The sequence below is a fragment of the Hermetia illucens genome, chromosome 2 (genome assembly GCF_905115235.1).
Source record: "Hermetia illucens chromosome 2, iHerIll2.2.curated.20191125, whole genome shotgun sequence".
NCBI classification, from domain to species: Eukaryota; Metazoa; Arthropoda; class Insecta; order Diptera; family Stratiomyidae; genus Hermetia; species Hermetia illucens.
The window spans coordinates 7,512,768-7,530,711 of record NC_051850.1 but is presented as its reverse complement, the minus strand read 5'-3'; the positions used below and the strand labels follow the sequence as shown (position 1 = coordinate 7,530,711).

The window sequence follows — 17,944 nt, the reverse complement described above, 5'->3', positions numbered from 1 at the left end:
GACTGACATCGCCCTTAAAAAAAATAGTGCCTTAAACTGGAATTATTTGGCTGGTAAACAATCGGGACTTTTGGACTCTACCCTAGCACGGTGTAACTTGGGCATGAAAAGAGGAGTTGAAGGTCGTTCCTTATTAAAAAAGGCGGCGCCCTAAATGGGGCCATATTTAAGTTAAGCGGATTCGCGGGTGGCCAGTGGGCAGAAGGGGTGACTCCCTTCTCAAACCTCCCTTGCAAATAGCGGCGCTAACTGCTCTACCAATAAGCTTATTCATGATAACATGAAAATAGCCCTTTTTGGGGGCCGTAAAATGTTCAAGAGCGCGATCGCTACAATTTCCCGTTAGCATGGATTAACTAAAAATATTTAATTTAATTGAACGTCCTCTAACTTTTGTAAGTTTGATAGTCCATGTGGGACATTGGAGTCCCATAAAAAAAGTATTGTTAATAAACCTGAGATATACTACCAGGCCTAAATCCATAAGTGTCAGCCACTCCTCTCAGAACAACACTTAGATGCGAAAATGCTTAGAGCAATGTCATCATCATCATCAACGACGGAACAATAGATATCCAGACTGCCTTAGCAAGGAACTCCAGACACCCTGCTTTTGCATCGAGGTCCATCAATTTGATATCCCTGAAAGCTGTTCGGAACCTGACCTAGGCCATCACTCCACCCCAGGCAGAGTCTGTCACATTTTCTTTTTCTACCATAAATATTAACCTTATCGACTTTGCGGGCTGGACCATCTTCACTCGAGCTCCTCACTGCTTCAATGCATGTGCATTTCTGCCTACTTCTAACGGTTTTTCTCCTACTAATATAAAGATGGCGCTGGAAACCTGGACACTGCGCTGCTTGAAGCAAACAGAAATGAACTCTCGTCGGATTCAATTGCCTCCAGTCAGTCAATTGTCAAAACTGACTTGAGTATTATGTTGTCGGTTGGTTGTGGGGCGGCCTAGCCATTGCCTCAATAATGTACAAAACAATGTCCGCGGACATAGATTTCGTAGGTCTCTCAAATTTCGCCCTCAAAACTGAGTACGCTTCTGAGGAAGAGTTCCAGGATGACTCTTCAGATACCCAAGAAACTGAACATACCAGTCTGGATCCTTTGAACACTGACCAGGAGGCAAATTGTGGACGTATTTTGGTATCAATCAATCGGAAAATCACGCTAGTCTGTGGAGCGTGCAATGGTCGCTTCGATTATATGGAATCGTTTGGGAATCATCTGGAGAAGGTTCGATGCGACTATATGTTGCGGAAAAACGGCTGCGTTGTGAATGAGGATCTCGAAGCTGGGATCAATGGAACTCAAGGCGACGGTAACTACACTTGTTCTCTTTTTTTAAACTATACTTGCTGTCATTGTCCTAAATTTGTTATGAAGCAAAAGTTAATTGGATCTCTAAGTGAAACTATATATACGATCTGACATGACACGATACGACATAATTTACAATATGCATATGTAATGCACATATTTGCAGCAGATTCCATCTATTGAGCTATGAGGCGTATCAGGCAGAGACAGCACGTCATTCTCGAGTAAAATACTTTGTTGTAGTTGGTTTGTGTCGTAGCATATCGTTACGTTTCGTTTTGTATAATATGAACACGACAATAACAATTAGTTTTGTCGTGCATAATAATATATGTCAGCTTTATCTCGAAAGTAGTTTTTATGCGCTTATGTGCATATGGTGGAAGTCAGACAAAAACAATTATAATTACGCCACGATAGGGCAATTATTATCACGGTCCTTGTTGTGTTATCATTTGTTACCAAAGGTTACTACCTTTAGTACGTTCTCAAATTTATTAGTAATTTCTGCTTTCGTTTTGCTGTTCATGCTAGGTGGACAACCCCCAGACAGTGGTAGTTTCATGTAACCCAGGGGAGACAAAGGATCGTCTGAATACGGGCTCTGTCTGCAGTCTCCTCCGTAAAAGCGTTAACGTTAATGAGGCTTAGATTTCGAAATTTGCCTGACAAACACAAAGCGCACATCCATTCGCTTAAGTTTTCAAAGGCTTTAATGATTCATGTCATGAAGTTTGTCAAAGATGTCTGTCATAATGCTGGCAGCTTTCAATTTTTTTTTGATATGCCGTTTATCCGTGCGATTTAAATTGAGAATTGTTCCAACTTTTTGGATGCAGTACTGTGAATTGCAATATTCCCAATTTAGAAACATACAGGAAACATGTATATATAGGTATATCGTAAACGCCAATTGTTCAGATGGAGATATTTGTCTGATTCAGACACTGACATCTCTCTGTTCGATGCCTGAGGCAGACCCAGCAACCTGCAAATTTTAAAACTTTGTAGGAACTGACCTCACACACATGACCGTTGGCTAAGGAAAACGGACTATGGTTGGTTTCTGGGATGTGCTTGTTTACTCCAACTCAAGCGAGAATTCCAACGATATAAACTGGAATGGAAGTTAATATAGCTTATCTACTCTGGGAAGCCAAGTGATAATAGACATGAATTTGGTGTGGGATTGTTACTGACGGCACCCGCAAAACGCAGTCTATTGACCTGGAAACCGGTTTGTGACAGGATTCGGAATGCAAAATTCTCGTCCAGGTTAAGCAGTATCACAATTGTACAGAGCTATGCACCAACAAAGACTTCCGGTATAATGAAGATGGATGTTTCCTACGAGCAATTACGCACAGTTCAGAAGAGGCTTCCTAAAGGTGGCATTATGTTGGTGATCGGCTCTGACAACACTTTGCTCAGACATATGATGTGGAAACAGAGTCGATAATGTCGGGAAGTTAGTGGATTTCTGCAGCTTTCATCATCTCATCATTGGTTGTACATTATTCGAGCACAGAGCTTGCCATAAGGTCAGTTGGTTTGATAAAATGTCGAACGAAGATCTTCATCGGCGCACAGGCTAGCCCGTGGACGATTTGATCAGAAGGCAAAGGTAGCAATTGATAGATCACACATTAAGGAGGGACGACATTTTCATTGCTGACCACCCCATACAATAGAATCTATTCTTTCAAAATGATACACAATAGTAGAGGAACAGTCTGGGCGTTTCGGGAAGCACTGGAAGGAGATGAATTGTATCTCTGACACAGATCTCATTCACAGATGTTTGTCTGAGAAATAAACACGTTTGTCTTTTGATGTCTGAGGCAGAAACTGACATTTGTCTGACCATCATTTTCAAAGAGAGAGTTGGTATACTTTTTCTCGAAAATAACTGTATTTATCGCGGATGCTCCCTGGCATATCATGTGCCGGTGCGTTAAACAGTTTTGTTTTAAGGTTGCACGGAAACAAAACAGTATAATTGAGAAATGAAAAGAAATTAGTTGGATATTCTTTGAAGAAAAGTTGATCTTTACAAGTCATTTATCGCCCGGGAACCGCTCAATTGACGGTTTGGGCCGCGATTACTGTCCCGGTTTCTATGGATTTGTCTCTAAGGTAGGTGTAATGAGATTTGCAGGGGGCGTTCTCTCCATAATCGCCTTTAAGTAGGTAGGGTCTTCAACACGAAATAGGTGAAGCTAACAGTCCTCCTCGCGCCGATCCCCACCCCTTTCAACAGCTCGTTGGCGTCGACTGGATCAGGTTGTCGTCGGGTTTCGCAGTGTGGAACACTTTGCGTTCCTGACTCCGAACCACACTTTCTGATCCGCTAGTGCTTTCAGGCACTCTCCATTTATACGGAGCAGAAAAGTTTGGCTGTTCGCCTGGGGTGCCTCCTCCTTAATAATCACCCAGTCGTCCATAAGAATTCTGAGGTTTTGGAGGCGCAGGAATTTATCTATGCAGATCTTCGCCAACCAAATGCGGCCGACCGATCTTTACGCACTCACAAGCGTCGCTGATTTTAGGGACGCACGAACGGAGCAAGTTCCTGGAGAATTGATAGTCGCAGGCTATAGCATGGAACCCATGAGTACTTGCTCCGAAAATACTTTTGGCAGTATGGTCAGTTAAATCCTCTTGACCGCATTAGCAATGGCTAACGGCCACACGGTTCCATGCTTTCTTGGCTCCGACGCTGATGACTTAGGTCTGTCCTTCTGAAGGATCTTTTTTGATATCAGGTCTTCCTTGAGATAGCGCAAATACCATTTAGCACCTGTGTCACTGAGGCCTGGCTCCTTCTTGACGTCTGATATGCTATCTTCAGACGAACGCTTGCTAGTCCTTACTTTCCGAGCGTTAATCTTGTCTCCACTGCTTGATTTCCTAATTTCTGCCTTTTTAGGTGTAGTCACCCGCCTGTCAGCGTTGCGAAGATATGCCTCCACCTCACGGGCTGTTTGTATGCATTGTACAGTAAGGGCAATCTTATTCATTGAGCCGCCCAGGTATTAGTGAAGCTCTGTTCGTATGCAGTCAGTTCGCCCGACTGCAAACTATCCAATGGGCACGGTTCACATGACATTCTCGATTGTTGGAGGCGTTTTTCGATTCCTCAATCCAGATCTGCAACATTTTGTAAATAATAAGGTCACCTTCTACAGGGTGTAGTTGTCACCACCACTCAATAGCGGACATGGTAAGCGACGAGCTTGGCTCCTGGAGAACCACATATCAATTTCAGGCTTCATGGTACGATCCAAAAAAAATTACTTAGTTACTAGTGATGAACTGGGTGGTGTTGGGATTTCCGATAAATAGAGCGCCCATCTTTTGTTTATCAAATCACTTCCTCTTCATTCTTCCCCTTATAGAGAATTGGTTTTGTTTGAAAACTATCCTTAAGTGTTCTCACTACTTTGAATGCTCGTCTGATGTAGTTTGTCACAAAGTTGATAATAATCAACGCTCCGTAGGATCTCCTCAAAAATAGATCTAAATTCATTACTCATATGTAATTTATGCGTTGCCATAACTCACGTTCGTTAATTTTATTGCAGCTCCTTCAACAGGGTCAACAGCCACAGATGTGAACGCTCCATCACCTATAAAAAATACTGATGCTACGAAGTATAATATCCGTGCATCAAAAACTACGGTGGCAAAGGGGATTCAAAGTACAACCCGAGAACATCACCTCAAAAGCTCCTTGAAATCAAAAATTATAGCCACCCCAGAGCCAAAGCACGATGTGAAAAGAAACTTATGTTTAACATGCAATCGTCGAATGGAGTCAAGAGAATCCTTAATGCGTCACCAGAGATATCACAGGTACCTGTTTCGCAAGCAGCAGAAGCGCAATTTGGAACGCAACAGACAAGAAGATTCATTGAACGATGTTGTAATCAAGGAGGAGATTGTCGCCGAAAGATATGAAATTCAAGAACCAGGTAATATTGGGTCGATGGTTACTTTCAAAAGTTACTTTGGCGTTAATCGAATTCTTCCTTAAATAAAATTCTGGCGGAGGGGTTTCGGGACTAGAAGCTAGGATGAGTGCTAATGAGGGGACGGTTTGCAAAATTGGGATTGGGAGTGGTTTCCCGTGGAGTGTAAGGAGCAATTGAGGAAACAGATGAGTTCGCAGAAGGTTCTCATCAACGATCTCGATCTGCTTTGGCTGGGTAATGAGTGGGTTGGGATAAGATTGACACTTGGTTAGGAAATTGAAGACATGACGGGCTAGGAGGGCGTCGATGCGGAAGATTTGGCAGGAGTCGTACACGATCTGGTTGGGATGTATTTGAGCCGACCTTCGTTTGGAATTTGTTGGAATAGTAGTGGAAGTCCTTGCGCTCTTTGTGTTGAAGTCGCTCCATTTGGGATGGGGAAGAGTCGGACCAGAAAATAAAACCGAAAAAGAGGAGCGAACGGATAAGCTGTTCGTAGCAAAAAAGCTGAACCTTCTGGGGCGTTGTGATGCTGTATTTGATGGTAGGGCATAAGGATCTGAAAGCGCGGATTGAACGGCCCAGTGCCTTGGTGATATGTGGTACGTGGGATAGGTGGGAGTTTTGGATCACCCTCAGATAGGTGACTTCTTTGGCGGCTGGAACATAAGTGTTGTGGATTCTGAGGTACAGAGTCGAAACTTTCCTCCGCATTTTCATTAAACTAAACGGGATAGGTTCGCATTTCTGAGGGTTTATGGATAGTTCCCATTTGGAGAAGTATTTGGGAAGCTCGTCTAAATAGAATTCAGGCGAGGTTCGCCCACTGGGATGTTTTTGATGGATGTATAGAGAATCAGGCACTCGCATATTGAAAGATTGGGATGGGTTTGGATGTATAGATGGTCTAAGGAGGACGACGTAGAATAAAGAGAAAAGAATGGCGGAAGGATTGATCCTTTTGGGCTGCTAGTAGGACATGAGTAAGGTACCGAGTAGTGCGACTATATGTGGACTTGGGATTTTTGGATACGGATGGAAGGGATGCTGGAAAGTTTAAAGGCCTGTCAGTACTACCATACGAAGTCGAAAGTCCTCCTTAGATCGAGAAGATAGGCGATTGTCGGGGTTTTCCGATTTAGTGCCAGAAGAACGTCCAATTTCAGAAAGAGAACGGCGTTATTAACCAAGTGTTTGGGTGGGTTGGCAAATTGAAAATCAAGGATTGAGTTGTTGTCATCACAGTGCTCGTCTATGTGAGATTTTATAGTCCGCTCAAAAATTTTCGCGGAGGTAGATAGGATCGAAATAGGTCTGTAGCTATCGGGATTAAAGGGATTTTGGTTTTATTTTTTTGGTAGTCGGGGTCGGACAATGCGGGCATTTTTCTAAACGGCAGGAAAGTGAGCATTGTTGAGGCAATACTTATTGATTCATGATAGAATGACGGGAAATGTTTAAGAAGGATTTCTTGGCGGATTTTTATTTTTTACAACTATTGAACTGCTACCGTGTTGGGACTGACGAAACGGTTGGGTGGGATGCTTGCTAGGAGTTCGGGGTGAGAGAGTGGTTGTGAGAAACGGCTCGTGTTGGCTTGTCACGGTAGGAAGGACCGGCGTGAGAGGAGGTTGAAAATGGACTCGTTTACCTTGTCTTCAAAACGCCGATCATGGAGGTATACGTTGCATCGGAAGAAGTGGTCTGCGAGGATATTCATTTTTTTCGGACAGAAAGATGTTTTGGTGAAGTATGGCACATTGTTGGGAAGTTTTCGCAAGGTGGGCAGTGTCTAATTCGGTATTGGCGAGGCCCTTGTTGTTGTGGTTCGTGTAGAGGGTCGGGATCGGATGTCATTTAGTAGGTGTGAGGATAGCGGAGAAAATCTGTTTCTAAATAATCTCCGTCGGAGGGTCTTGTTATATTTGATATTTCTCAGGATATCATTGGGAAGGGAGATCAAATTGCGGTAATTGAATGGACGGGTTAGGATCGGTCCGTCGCACATTTGCTTGCTTCATTGTGTTGACAAACTGTTGGGTCGATGGTATCCTTGGAGACTTGGCTTTTAGGAGGAGGAAGTAGGAGAGCCTGAAATTTGAATTTGAGGGCTGCATTTATATATTTCCAGTAGGCTTTCTGGAAGTCAGGGACTGAAGGCGGGATGGGGTGGTATGGCTCTGGCACGGATTTGGATGTGGTCACTGGGGACTTTTCATCAAGGAAAGGTAAAGTGCTGGAGTTAGGAATGACAGTAATATTACTGCTGCTGAGGAAATGGTCGAAGTAGTAGTGAGCGTGAAGGTATTGAAGGTGGGGAGGGCTGGACTAAAGTGGGCGCGGTTGATGCCGGGGTGCGAGTTGCTGAGGAATTTTTGAAGACGAGTTCCGTTCGGGTTAGCTTGTACATCGAACCAGGACGTGTGTCTACCGTTCTCTACGAATTATAAGATTCGACTAATCGGGGCAACAGATGGATGCTACGAAGACCGTGGTAAACGGGGTTTCCAAGGAAATGATAGTGATTTCAATAGAATTGGAGGAGACGAGGAAAGCTGTGAGGAAAAACATTTCTCAGAAATGAGAATGGCAGTGCCACCACGGGTGTTGTGGCCTTGGTGTTTTGGTTGGAGTTGGTCCGTCCGAAAAATGTTGAAATGGGAAGAGTTGCAGTAGTTTGCTGGTTGGTCTTTTCCCCCACAGTTTACGCGCTTGGGTAGCTGCTCTAGGGACTTCGGATATTTGCTGGTCCATGAAGCAGGTCATACTTAACGCAGTGGTAGCCTAGATGAGTTTGTTACTGCGTGGCTACCAGTTTCTGCATTGGAGCACCTGTTTATTCTTAATTTGCTCGAAGTGGATAATGATGTGTTGAGTTGAGTTGATCTGGTTCTCAGTCGAGTCGAGACGTCGAATGTGACCAGTCACAGGTCGAGTTTTAGTCTTTATCCACGTCATGACGAAAGGTTTTACATTCGCGGCGCGCGAGGCTCTTGAACTTCAGCTCATCTACGATCTCCTGAGGGAAGAAAGTTGTATCGAGTCCTGGGGTTATAAGGCTTGCGTTTTTTGGAAGGAGGGATGTAGATGAAGAACTTATTTTGGTTCTCCACCATTCGATTTTTTTGGCGGTCATGTTATCTTCCACAATTTTTGTCAGTATCTGGCGTGTGTTTCTAGACCTTTTAGAGAGGTAGCTGTTGGGGAGTGCATGAGCTGTCTTGAGCTTCACGGTCCTGAAACTTTCATTGCTCTGTACAACCACGGGGGGAGATATTTTACTACTTACTTCCTTTTGCTTTTTTGTTGAAGTAGCTTATTGCGGAGCCTTTTGTTTAGACAAGCGCTGGCTGTGGCTTCGGATATCGTTGAGAAATCGGGAATGCTAGCAGATTGAGTTTCACACACCTGTGAGGCGTAATATTATCAGTCGCTACTGCGGGTGCTGCGACTGTCTGTTGTTCGGTTTCTCGCTTTTGAAGATTGTATGTCGATTCATTTCTTGGATCCTACTAGAATCCTGAACTTGTACCTGTTGGCCTGTTGAAATGAAGCTTTGACCTCATTAAATTCGTTCATTGATCCAACATACCAGAATTTAAAAGCGAAGTCATTCATTCGTTTCCGCCGTATCGGTCATCTCCGAGGCTGTCAATCATTCCTCTCTTGCTCCGAACCCTCAACCTAGAGAACCAAGTCAATTGCTTTAGACTTCCTTGCCGTAAAATGCAGTATCCCAACTAAGCTCTATTTTTTTCCTCACTTTCTTCGATCACGGGTTTTACGTTACGTTGTCTCAAACCCTCCGCCTTTGCCTGGGCTTCAGGCCAGCAAACTTTTTACAAAAATTTTACATACCGTCGACAATAAAATCGCCATTAGCAGCAATAACCTCCTTTATTTCGGATAAAATGCTCCTTATTTATGTTGATTTGACGTCGAATACCAGTCGACTCAGCTGTGAATGAGCTGCTCCCAGGTGAACGTCTGATGAGTTGCCTCTGCCCTGGATGAAACCGTCAACTTTTTTGATAAACTTGGTTGGTTAACCCAAAGAAAAGGCTCCGTGGACCACAAGAGAGGAGTTAAGCTGCTTCCCAAGTGGTCCGGCCTGTCATAAAATGGATGCGGACTCAGGACTCCCTGCATCATCAACAAAAGATTGAAATGGACTTAAGCCTATTTGTCGCATATTTTTAGAATATTGTTATAATTGTTATAATTACCTAATATTGTGCAGCTAGTAAAATCCCCATTATAAATTTTACGACAGAATTTCCGACATCTGCATATGATGAAGTATGCGCTACAACATCCGACGAGGTCGATACATCCGAATTCAGATCCCCACGATTGGAAAAAATTCCGTGTGAAGCAGCAGGACCACCAATTCCAAGTGAACCAGGGGAACAAACAATTATGAGTGAAGCAGATAAACATCCAATTCGGAATGATCCAAAGGAGCAACCAATTCCGAGTGCACCAAAGGAAGGCGCAACTCCGAGTGAGCCAAGGACACCAGAAATATCATACAATGAAAACGAAACGCGGTTGGTGGAAAGTTTATCCCCAAAAGAACTTGACAACGATTCAAACATTGTTGATACACAAAAGAGTATAAAGAGAGGAAAAGTAGAAAAGATTGTGTTTACCTTGAAACCTGAGTACGACGAAGAAAAAAACTTTTGTATCACCTGCAATCGTCAACTTGCCACGCTGGCGTCGCTTCGACGTCACAAGCGGGAGCACATAGTGAAGATTGAACATTGGAAGATGGCAAACGGATCGGCACCAATTGTCTGTTCAGAAAAATGTAAGCTTGACGGAAAAGGAGATGCCGCGCTGGACTCTTCAGAAAGCCTTCTGCATCAAAAAAGAATACGTAGTGCTACAATACGTAAATATTTAGACAAAATTAGTTTACCTGAAACTGTATTTACGTGCGACTTATGCGAACAGCAACTCCAATCAAGTTTTGGTCTAAAAAAACACGCTGTAATTCGGCATGGAGACGAGATTCCGAAGTCCCTACAAAATGATCCAACATATCTCAAATGTCGATTTTGTCACGAGGAGTTTGAGAAGCCAACACAACGTTATCTTCACGAAGGAACCCACCTCGGTCAACCGTCACCCTATCAATGTCCTTGTTGTCCAAAAACCTTCACCAAGGAATCGGCTCGCAAAGTACATATGGCTAGTCATATAGAAAATTATGCATTCAGTTGTCCAAAATGTCCGAAAAAGTGTAAAACTCGCGATAATCTCTACCATCACATTAAAAGTGTTCATGTTAAAATCAAACCGTTTTCATGTAAATATTGCGGAAAGGCGTTCAGTACGAGCACACATCTAGCCTCTCATATGATTGTTCATACGAAGAACATGCCTTATCAATGTGATATATGCCTAACCGGATTTCGCAAAATGTCGTATCTACGAACGCATAAGAGGAGACACGATAATCAACCGGACTATGAATGTGATCAATGTGGGAAACAATTTGTTACAAAGGACCAACTTCGAGATCATCTAGCAACACATGCTGACATGTCCGACGAATCTGAAGGTTTGTAAATATTTTTATTTTCAGCCCTATTTTGAGAAGAGAAACTTCATTCTTTAAGTAAGATTGCAAGTAACACACTTCGGGAACCAGTTTCATCCCCCCATCTATGTGAGTTCTTTCCTGGTTTCCAAACTACTTTGAATACATAAGAGGATGTGAAATTCAAAGAAACGAAAACAACAAAACGCATTAAAAGAATTTGAGTTGGAGTTTCTCTGAGCTAGGAACCGAACCTTTGAATCTCAGCCAGAAGCTTCCTGCTTTTAGCAAACGTTCAATCTGGACCACCAGACGAAACACGCATTCATCATCTCCCAATGTATCCTTTGGGGTGAAAGTCCTCAGGTCTTACCTATCGCAGTCATACAGTACGATTTCTGATATTGTTCCTGGATATGATGCCTTCATGTTCGTTTGGAATGGAGATGTACCCCTAAATACTGGATGGTTTGTGCCAGTTCGGTTCAGGACGTCCGGCCTGATAAGGTGGGTAGCGTGTAGCTGCCCCACATAACATTTCTAGTGAACATAACTAGTCTAACTTGTGCAAAAGTTTTTGTGTCCTCTATTAGCCATGTCCATTAGTGGGAGCCATAATTGAGGAAAGAAAATTCCGATTCCATGCTGTCATGGTGCGTCACGTGTCGCCACGAATGAAATATGGCCTTCTAAATTATTGCGATGAACTCATCGACACGCCTTCCTGGTAAGCATGTCGTTGGTGGTGTTTTAATCTTCTTTGGCGTGTTCAGTGATCAACCTTCAAAAGCTTTTCCCATACGAGTTGTGATCATCTGGGCTGTTTTTTCAATTCCAACAATGGATTTAATACGTTGTCTCGGGATCGAAATTCGAGCGCTGAGTTCTGTTTTGTACGTCGGAGTGGCTGAAAGTGGATCCATGCCCACTACAAAATCAATTTTTTTATTTATTGATTTTTTATGGTTATTTTGGCCATTGTAGTATTGCTATCACATAGGTCGTTACCCAAGATAGCCTAAAGGTCTTTTGTATCGACAATTCAGGAGCGGAGTCTATCAAATCCAGTGAAGCACATCAGGTCAGGATGTCGGCAGCCATTTGATTTCCCCACCAACAACCCATGGCTCTTCTATGAGGTACATCAATGTCTTGCAGCTATCGATCCGACATCTGATTTTTGCGTTGGCCGCTTTACAGTGCTGTAAATTTATTTGGGAAATATGGGACCTCATTTATTCAGATGAGGATGCGGTGGGCTGCGGGTCCAATTCAATGGTCTTTTCTAAGACCACCATCTGGTAACGTGCCACAAGCCCTTAGTTGATCTGGCAATCCGTTTGTTCCTGAACTTCCTTAATAGCCTTAGCTGGATTGAATCGTCATGACTGAAATTTAATTTTGGTTTTTGTTGTTGTCTACCATGGCCTTTCGTTTCCAGAGAAAGTAAGTGGATCTCGGCAGAGCTTTTTTACCGAGACAAGGCTACCTACAAAAGAATGCACAGAATAGTTCCGTAGGGAAACCGTTAGGAAAGACGATTTAGACTTTGTTTAGAAGAACTGTCCATATCCGAATTTTATGCAGACTTGTCTTATCATCCACGATAGGGGGAATTTCATCAAATGTTATACGATTAAGAATTGCCGTGAAGTACTTCTTCCACATCTTAGCTGCTCAGCATCGTAGATGAGAAACCCGCTGTCAACGCCCCTCACAGCACCATTGAGTTTACCGTGAAGTGAAATTCCTCCTCTGCCACATGGTAGCAGAATTTTCACCCGCAGCCTGATTTTTCCGCATAATTTTCCTCCCGAGCATTGATTTTTCTCTCTACAGCGATACTTATGACCAGCTGCGAGTTGTTCGAGCTGTGATATCGGTTTTTTGCGACAGCTTCTGCTTCTTTCATCACAGCCTCCACATTTCTGGAATCAACCAGGTCTTATAGCGTCCTTTTAGTGTATGGCCGACAGCTTTATCCGCATCTGAGATAAAGACACTATGGATGGCGGCCCATCAACATTCTCGGGCCGATTATTTCAATTTTGAGTCATTTACGTACCAAGACAGTGTCTCCATCAGTGGATAACAGCCGTATCGAAGAGAGAATTTTAGAGGTCAAGGCTCACCTCATCTAGAAGCAGACGCAGTAGCGACATTCAAGCGGTTGGGTAAGCGACCGTCAGATTATGGTGACATCGACCAGCACATTTTTAATATGCTTCTACGTCTTTCATTGATCACGGTATGATTGTTTTGATTTGATATTCACTGTCAATCAGTCGAAAACCAACTGACCTTGTGGCAGATCCTGTACTTCCACAGTGTCCCATTGATACCAAGGCAGTGACCAATTGCAGAAGTCTACAAATCTATCGCTGTTGATGTTACGATAATCAATACCGTGCCTATACATCACGAGCCCGAGTAAGGTGTTCTCAAAGCTCACCTTGACAGCCTTTCCTGATATGCGTGTAATCTCTCATAGACTGGAATTTCACAGTTGAGATCCCTTCAGAAGCCTTCTCCCTACCGATGAAAACATAGCCTCACCATCTCACATATTGCTGAATTGCTCGCTTAAGTTGGAAAAAACGAGTATTCTGAGTGCCCACGATACTGATATCGATAGTGTCTTAACCGATAAATCCGTCCTTATCATCAAATCGTTTTCGCTAACCAAAGATCGTAGGCGTGATATCTCTGTCTGAAGAGAGCTCCCTAGTGTTTAAATAAAGTCCTTGATGAACTGCATCCCACCTTCCACAAGAAAAAAACGTGTGATCGGCGTCGTCTGCAACTCCATTCCAAAATACACAGTTAGAAGTTTGTGTCTTCCCAATCTTGTGCAAAGAAGACATAACTCCTATGCCGACTCAGGAGCTGGGAAGGAAATAGTCTCACGATGCTTTCGATTCACCACGCACCTGAGTTGCCAATGAGTCACGCAATCCATCTGCTTTTTGCCTCGTTTTGCGAAGCAATTTGCTACTCACCTAGTGTACGTTCTCGTTCTTCACGCGCATCCACCTCCATTGTGTTTTCTCCCTTCCGTTCGTGCACGTTTCTTAACAAGAAGGGCAAGAACATCACCACGGCCGGCTCAGAGACAGTGCCGTAGGTATACGCCATCCGCAAAGCTCCCTGTCTTTATACTTGCGAAAGGCGCTTGCGATATGCCTCCTTGCCAAAAACATCAGACTGCGTTGTATTTATGAGAATCCGTCGCCAATGTTTGCCATTAGCCGACTTAAGATCGAAACTCCAATTGCAGCTTTGATTATTTTTTTAATCAGGATGATCCATCCATCCGTTTACCCGTTGCCTGAATATGTCAAGCCTGCTTTATGCCTGCTCAACAATCGTGCGGCAACAAGTGTCGCAATATAACCGGCCAGGTGCGACTCTTCTGGCATTTCGTTTTAGAAGACGGATCCCTGCGCTATCCCCGAAGTGGCCTCCATTCTCCTCTGATCCTCTAGCGTCTCATAGAACAGGTTTCTCAGATCAACCCTTCAATATCCGTAAGAGATAGGTATTTCAGCACATGGAAACAATTGTCTAGTGTGCCTAGAATATCTTTCCATCTTGCGGAATTAAAAGCGTTTCTTAACATCAAGTGAGCGAGCTTAGCGACGGTGTGCCTCCGTTTATTGATACACGTCTATGACTTGTAAAACAGCATCCACTGAGGATCTCCTCGCTTTAAAACCTAACTTTCTCGGCGGTAAGTTCCCGGCAGCACGTATCTCTTTAACGAGCCATACTACTGATGAACACTTTCCCGTCCGTACGAATTACAGAGTTTTCGGTATGCAGACGGTAGCAGGTGGGCAGTCTTAGGCACATTTCACACTGCTGTCATTAACCCGTACGGGATGTGCAGGGAATAGTGCACATACAGTATGGTTCATCTGCGCGGCTTTAAGTGAAGAGCATTTCCGCAGGTTCTTGGTTGGTTCTGGGTGATAAAGAAGCCTCACGGATCCTCATTCACCTTCTCGATTAGGCCCCGTATCCAGCGAGTATTACTTCTGTTTATCTCGCTGCGGAGTCTCCTTTTGGTAGATCTGTACTCTGTCATTGTGCTTCAGGCTTCTTCCTGGTCGTTTAGACACTGTGTTAAGGGGTGGAGTTTGTGTCACTCCTTCCGAAACTCGGCAATATGTGCAATCCACCAATGCATGAAAGGTTTTCCACATCTCGACGCCTTCTTGGATATGAAAGCTATGCAGACTGTGGTTATCAGGCTCATGATATAATTTACGACAATGTGAACTTAAGCGTTACTACTCCCGGGGGTGCCTACAGCGCGACGCCACCTGCCCCAAGACCTTTGACATATCTCCCGGTGTTAACCTTCGCGACGTTCCACTCACAAAAAAGTGCCGAGGTGGTGCACACTAAGAGGTTGCGTCAACCACTTTGAACGCGATACATTGATGGTCGTTTTCCAAGAAGTCTTCCAGAATTTGCCACCCGTCCACCAGCGACGTCAGTAGTTGTCACGCAAAGGTTACGCCGAGTGTGCCTGGGCACTGGAACTTTGATGTGGATCGGATGCAATCTGGGGAAATCGTCTCCCTCTGGGGTCCGGGTAGAGCATACTCCATTCAAGTGCCCTAGTATTGAAGTCATCCCCAACCTAGATTGCGTCCTCCAGAGCATGAAGCCTTCGTCGAAAATCCGGCATCATCCTATCTAGTGTTCGGTAGACGCTGAAAATCGTTACCCCAAAACACCGAATCCAGACAAAACCCTCCCCCAACCTTGGGTAGAAAACTCTAAGGCGGATGCAGTGCCGAACGCAGATGACAGCGGTGCTTGATAAGTGCGGGTGCCATGAAGCTGGGTCCTAGTTTCGGTAATGTTCCCTGATAAGCACCTTAGGGTGAATGTTGTGCGTGTTCCTTCTAAAAAACCGACGTGGAGCTGTTCATGCCCGATTGTTATTTCGTTGCATAAATGCGTCTATATCTTCCTTTTTTATATTTGCAATAAGATTACTAAAATACTTTTTATTAATTTTTCTATAGCGCTAGCAGCAGAAGAAAATAAAGCTCACGAAAAAAGAGCCGTTTCTACTGAACCTGGAAAGGCAACCTCATTCAACACAAATACAGAAGAAGCACCATCAGATGCTGGTCCTAGTAAGCTACAATCCAAAGCAACAGACACTACTTGTGAGCAGAATAACCAAGAATGCACACCACAGGAAGGAGCAGAACTGGAATCGAACTGTAGCGCTTCATTGAGTAAAACAAATGAAGATCAAATAACACTAGAAAGCGATAGTGATACAGATGAAAGTAGCAAATGTGCAAATAAGCAAAAGAGCAAAATCAAAACCAAAGGTGAGCGACTTGTGTTCGCAGTTAAACCCGAGTTCGATGATGAGAAAAATTTCTGCATCACCTGCAATCGGCAATTACCTTCAAGGGAGACCTACAAACGTCACAAAAGATGGCATATCTCGAAACTCCACCGATGGAATATCGAAAGCGATTTGAAAGCAGGCAAGGAACCGAGAAAAATTGTATATTCTGATAATCCTAGCTTCGATGAGGAAAGAAAATTCTGCATCACATGCGATCGTGGAATGGACCCTACAGAAAGTTTTGTAGAACATAAAAAAGAACATACAAAAGAAATCCGTAAGAAACTAGGTATCATTAACACCTTAGAAGCCAGATTGCCTTGTGAATTCTGTAACCGGAAATTTCAAAAAAACTTCTCACTGAGAAATCACCTTGTCTTGTGTCACGGAGATAGGATTCCCAAGTCTTTGCAGGACGATCCATCGTACCTCAAATGTCGATACTGCCACCAGCAGTTTGAAAAGCCAACGGAACGTCATATACATGAAGGACTTCATTCCTCTGAGATGGCACCGTATCGATGCTCAGAGTGTCCGAAAATTTTCACCACAAGCGCGGCTCGCAAATTTCACAAACGCGTTCATACCGATGAGCGTCCTTTCAACTGCCCGCACTGTCCGCTGACTTTTAAAGTGGATGAATATCTTTATCGCCACGTTCAAAACGTCCACGCCGGTGTAAAACCATTCCAATGTGAATATTGTCCAAGGTCCTTTTACTCGAAACTAGAACGAGCCTCCCACTCCATCACCCACACAAACGAGTCACCCCATCAATGCGACGAATGCGGTACCCGGTATCGTCGGCTGCAAACTCTACAACTTCATAAGAAAAGGCATGCCAACCAATTAGACCATAAATGTGAAGAATGTGGGAAGCTGTTTCTCAGTAAGGGTCAATTGAAACTCCATCGGATTGCACACTCTGATGTCTATCCTTTCCGTTGTGGGGAGTGTGGAAAACAATTTCAACGTAGGAAAACTTTGATATCTCATGAGAAGCTGCATAGAGACGAGAAAGGGTACAGCTGCACGATTTGTGGCAAGCAATTCGCTCAGGCAAGTGGATTGTATTCGCACAAGAAGACTCACGGTGATAAGTTGTAACCCCAATTTGCAATGACTTTATTAGGTTTAATTAATTATTTTATTGTATATAAAGTTTTTTGGATAAATTAATGTAAGGAGAATAAATAGTATAAATAGTAATATGTGTATCCTGTTCCTGCCATTAAGTGAGCGAAATAAGATCATGGGGCTCTGGAGAATACTTCTCTTCCTCTTGCGATATTCGGTGTCGGTTTGTTTATGACGGCTTCCACATGGCGGGCTCCCTTGACCTGGGAACAGGTTTCAGGACCTGTGAAGGGGAAACGCGGTCTTAGCGACCATAACGATGATGTTCGGAGCTTTATGTATTCCTGTAAATCCCACCCCATCGTCACTGATGGCACATTGTTCGAGCACAGAGCCTGCCAAAGGTCAGTTATGTTTCAATTGACCGACATCGTACGAGCAATCAGATTGACCACTTCGCGATTAGCAGTAGATTTAGGAGTTGTACTTTGGATGTGCATAACAAAAGAGCCACTAACATCGGCCTCGAAAGGGATCACCATCTGATGGTCGCTTGCGTATTGCATCTGTCAGTTTTCACAGGCTTGGAACGCTGCGACCATCTTGCTGATCGAACGGCAGATACATTG

General features: G+C 43.8%; 1 protein-coding gene across 1 annotated transcript; it reads left to right on the top strand.

The window, feature by feature from the left end:
• The first annotated feature begins 899 nt into the window (after positions 1-899).
• LOC119649944 (zinc finger protein 62-like) lies at positions 900-17,442 on the top strand. Its single transcript, XM_038052363.1, has 4 exons — positions 900-1,337; positions 4,921-5,310; positions 9,584-10,879; positions 15,898-17,442. The coding sequence occupies exons 1-4, from the start codon at positions 986-988 to the stop codon at positions 17,343-17,345; spliced, it is 3,486 nt and encodes a 1,161-aa protein (XP_037908291.1). The 5' UTR covers positions 900-985; the 3' UTR covers positions 17,346-17,442.
• Positions 17,443-17,944: the final 502 nt, after the last annotated feature.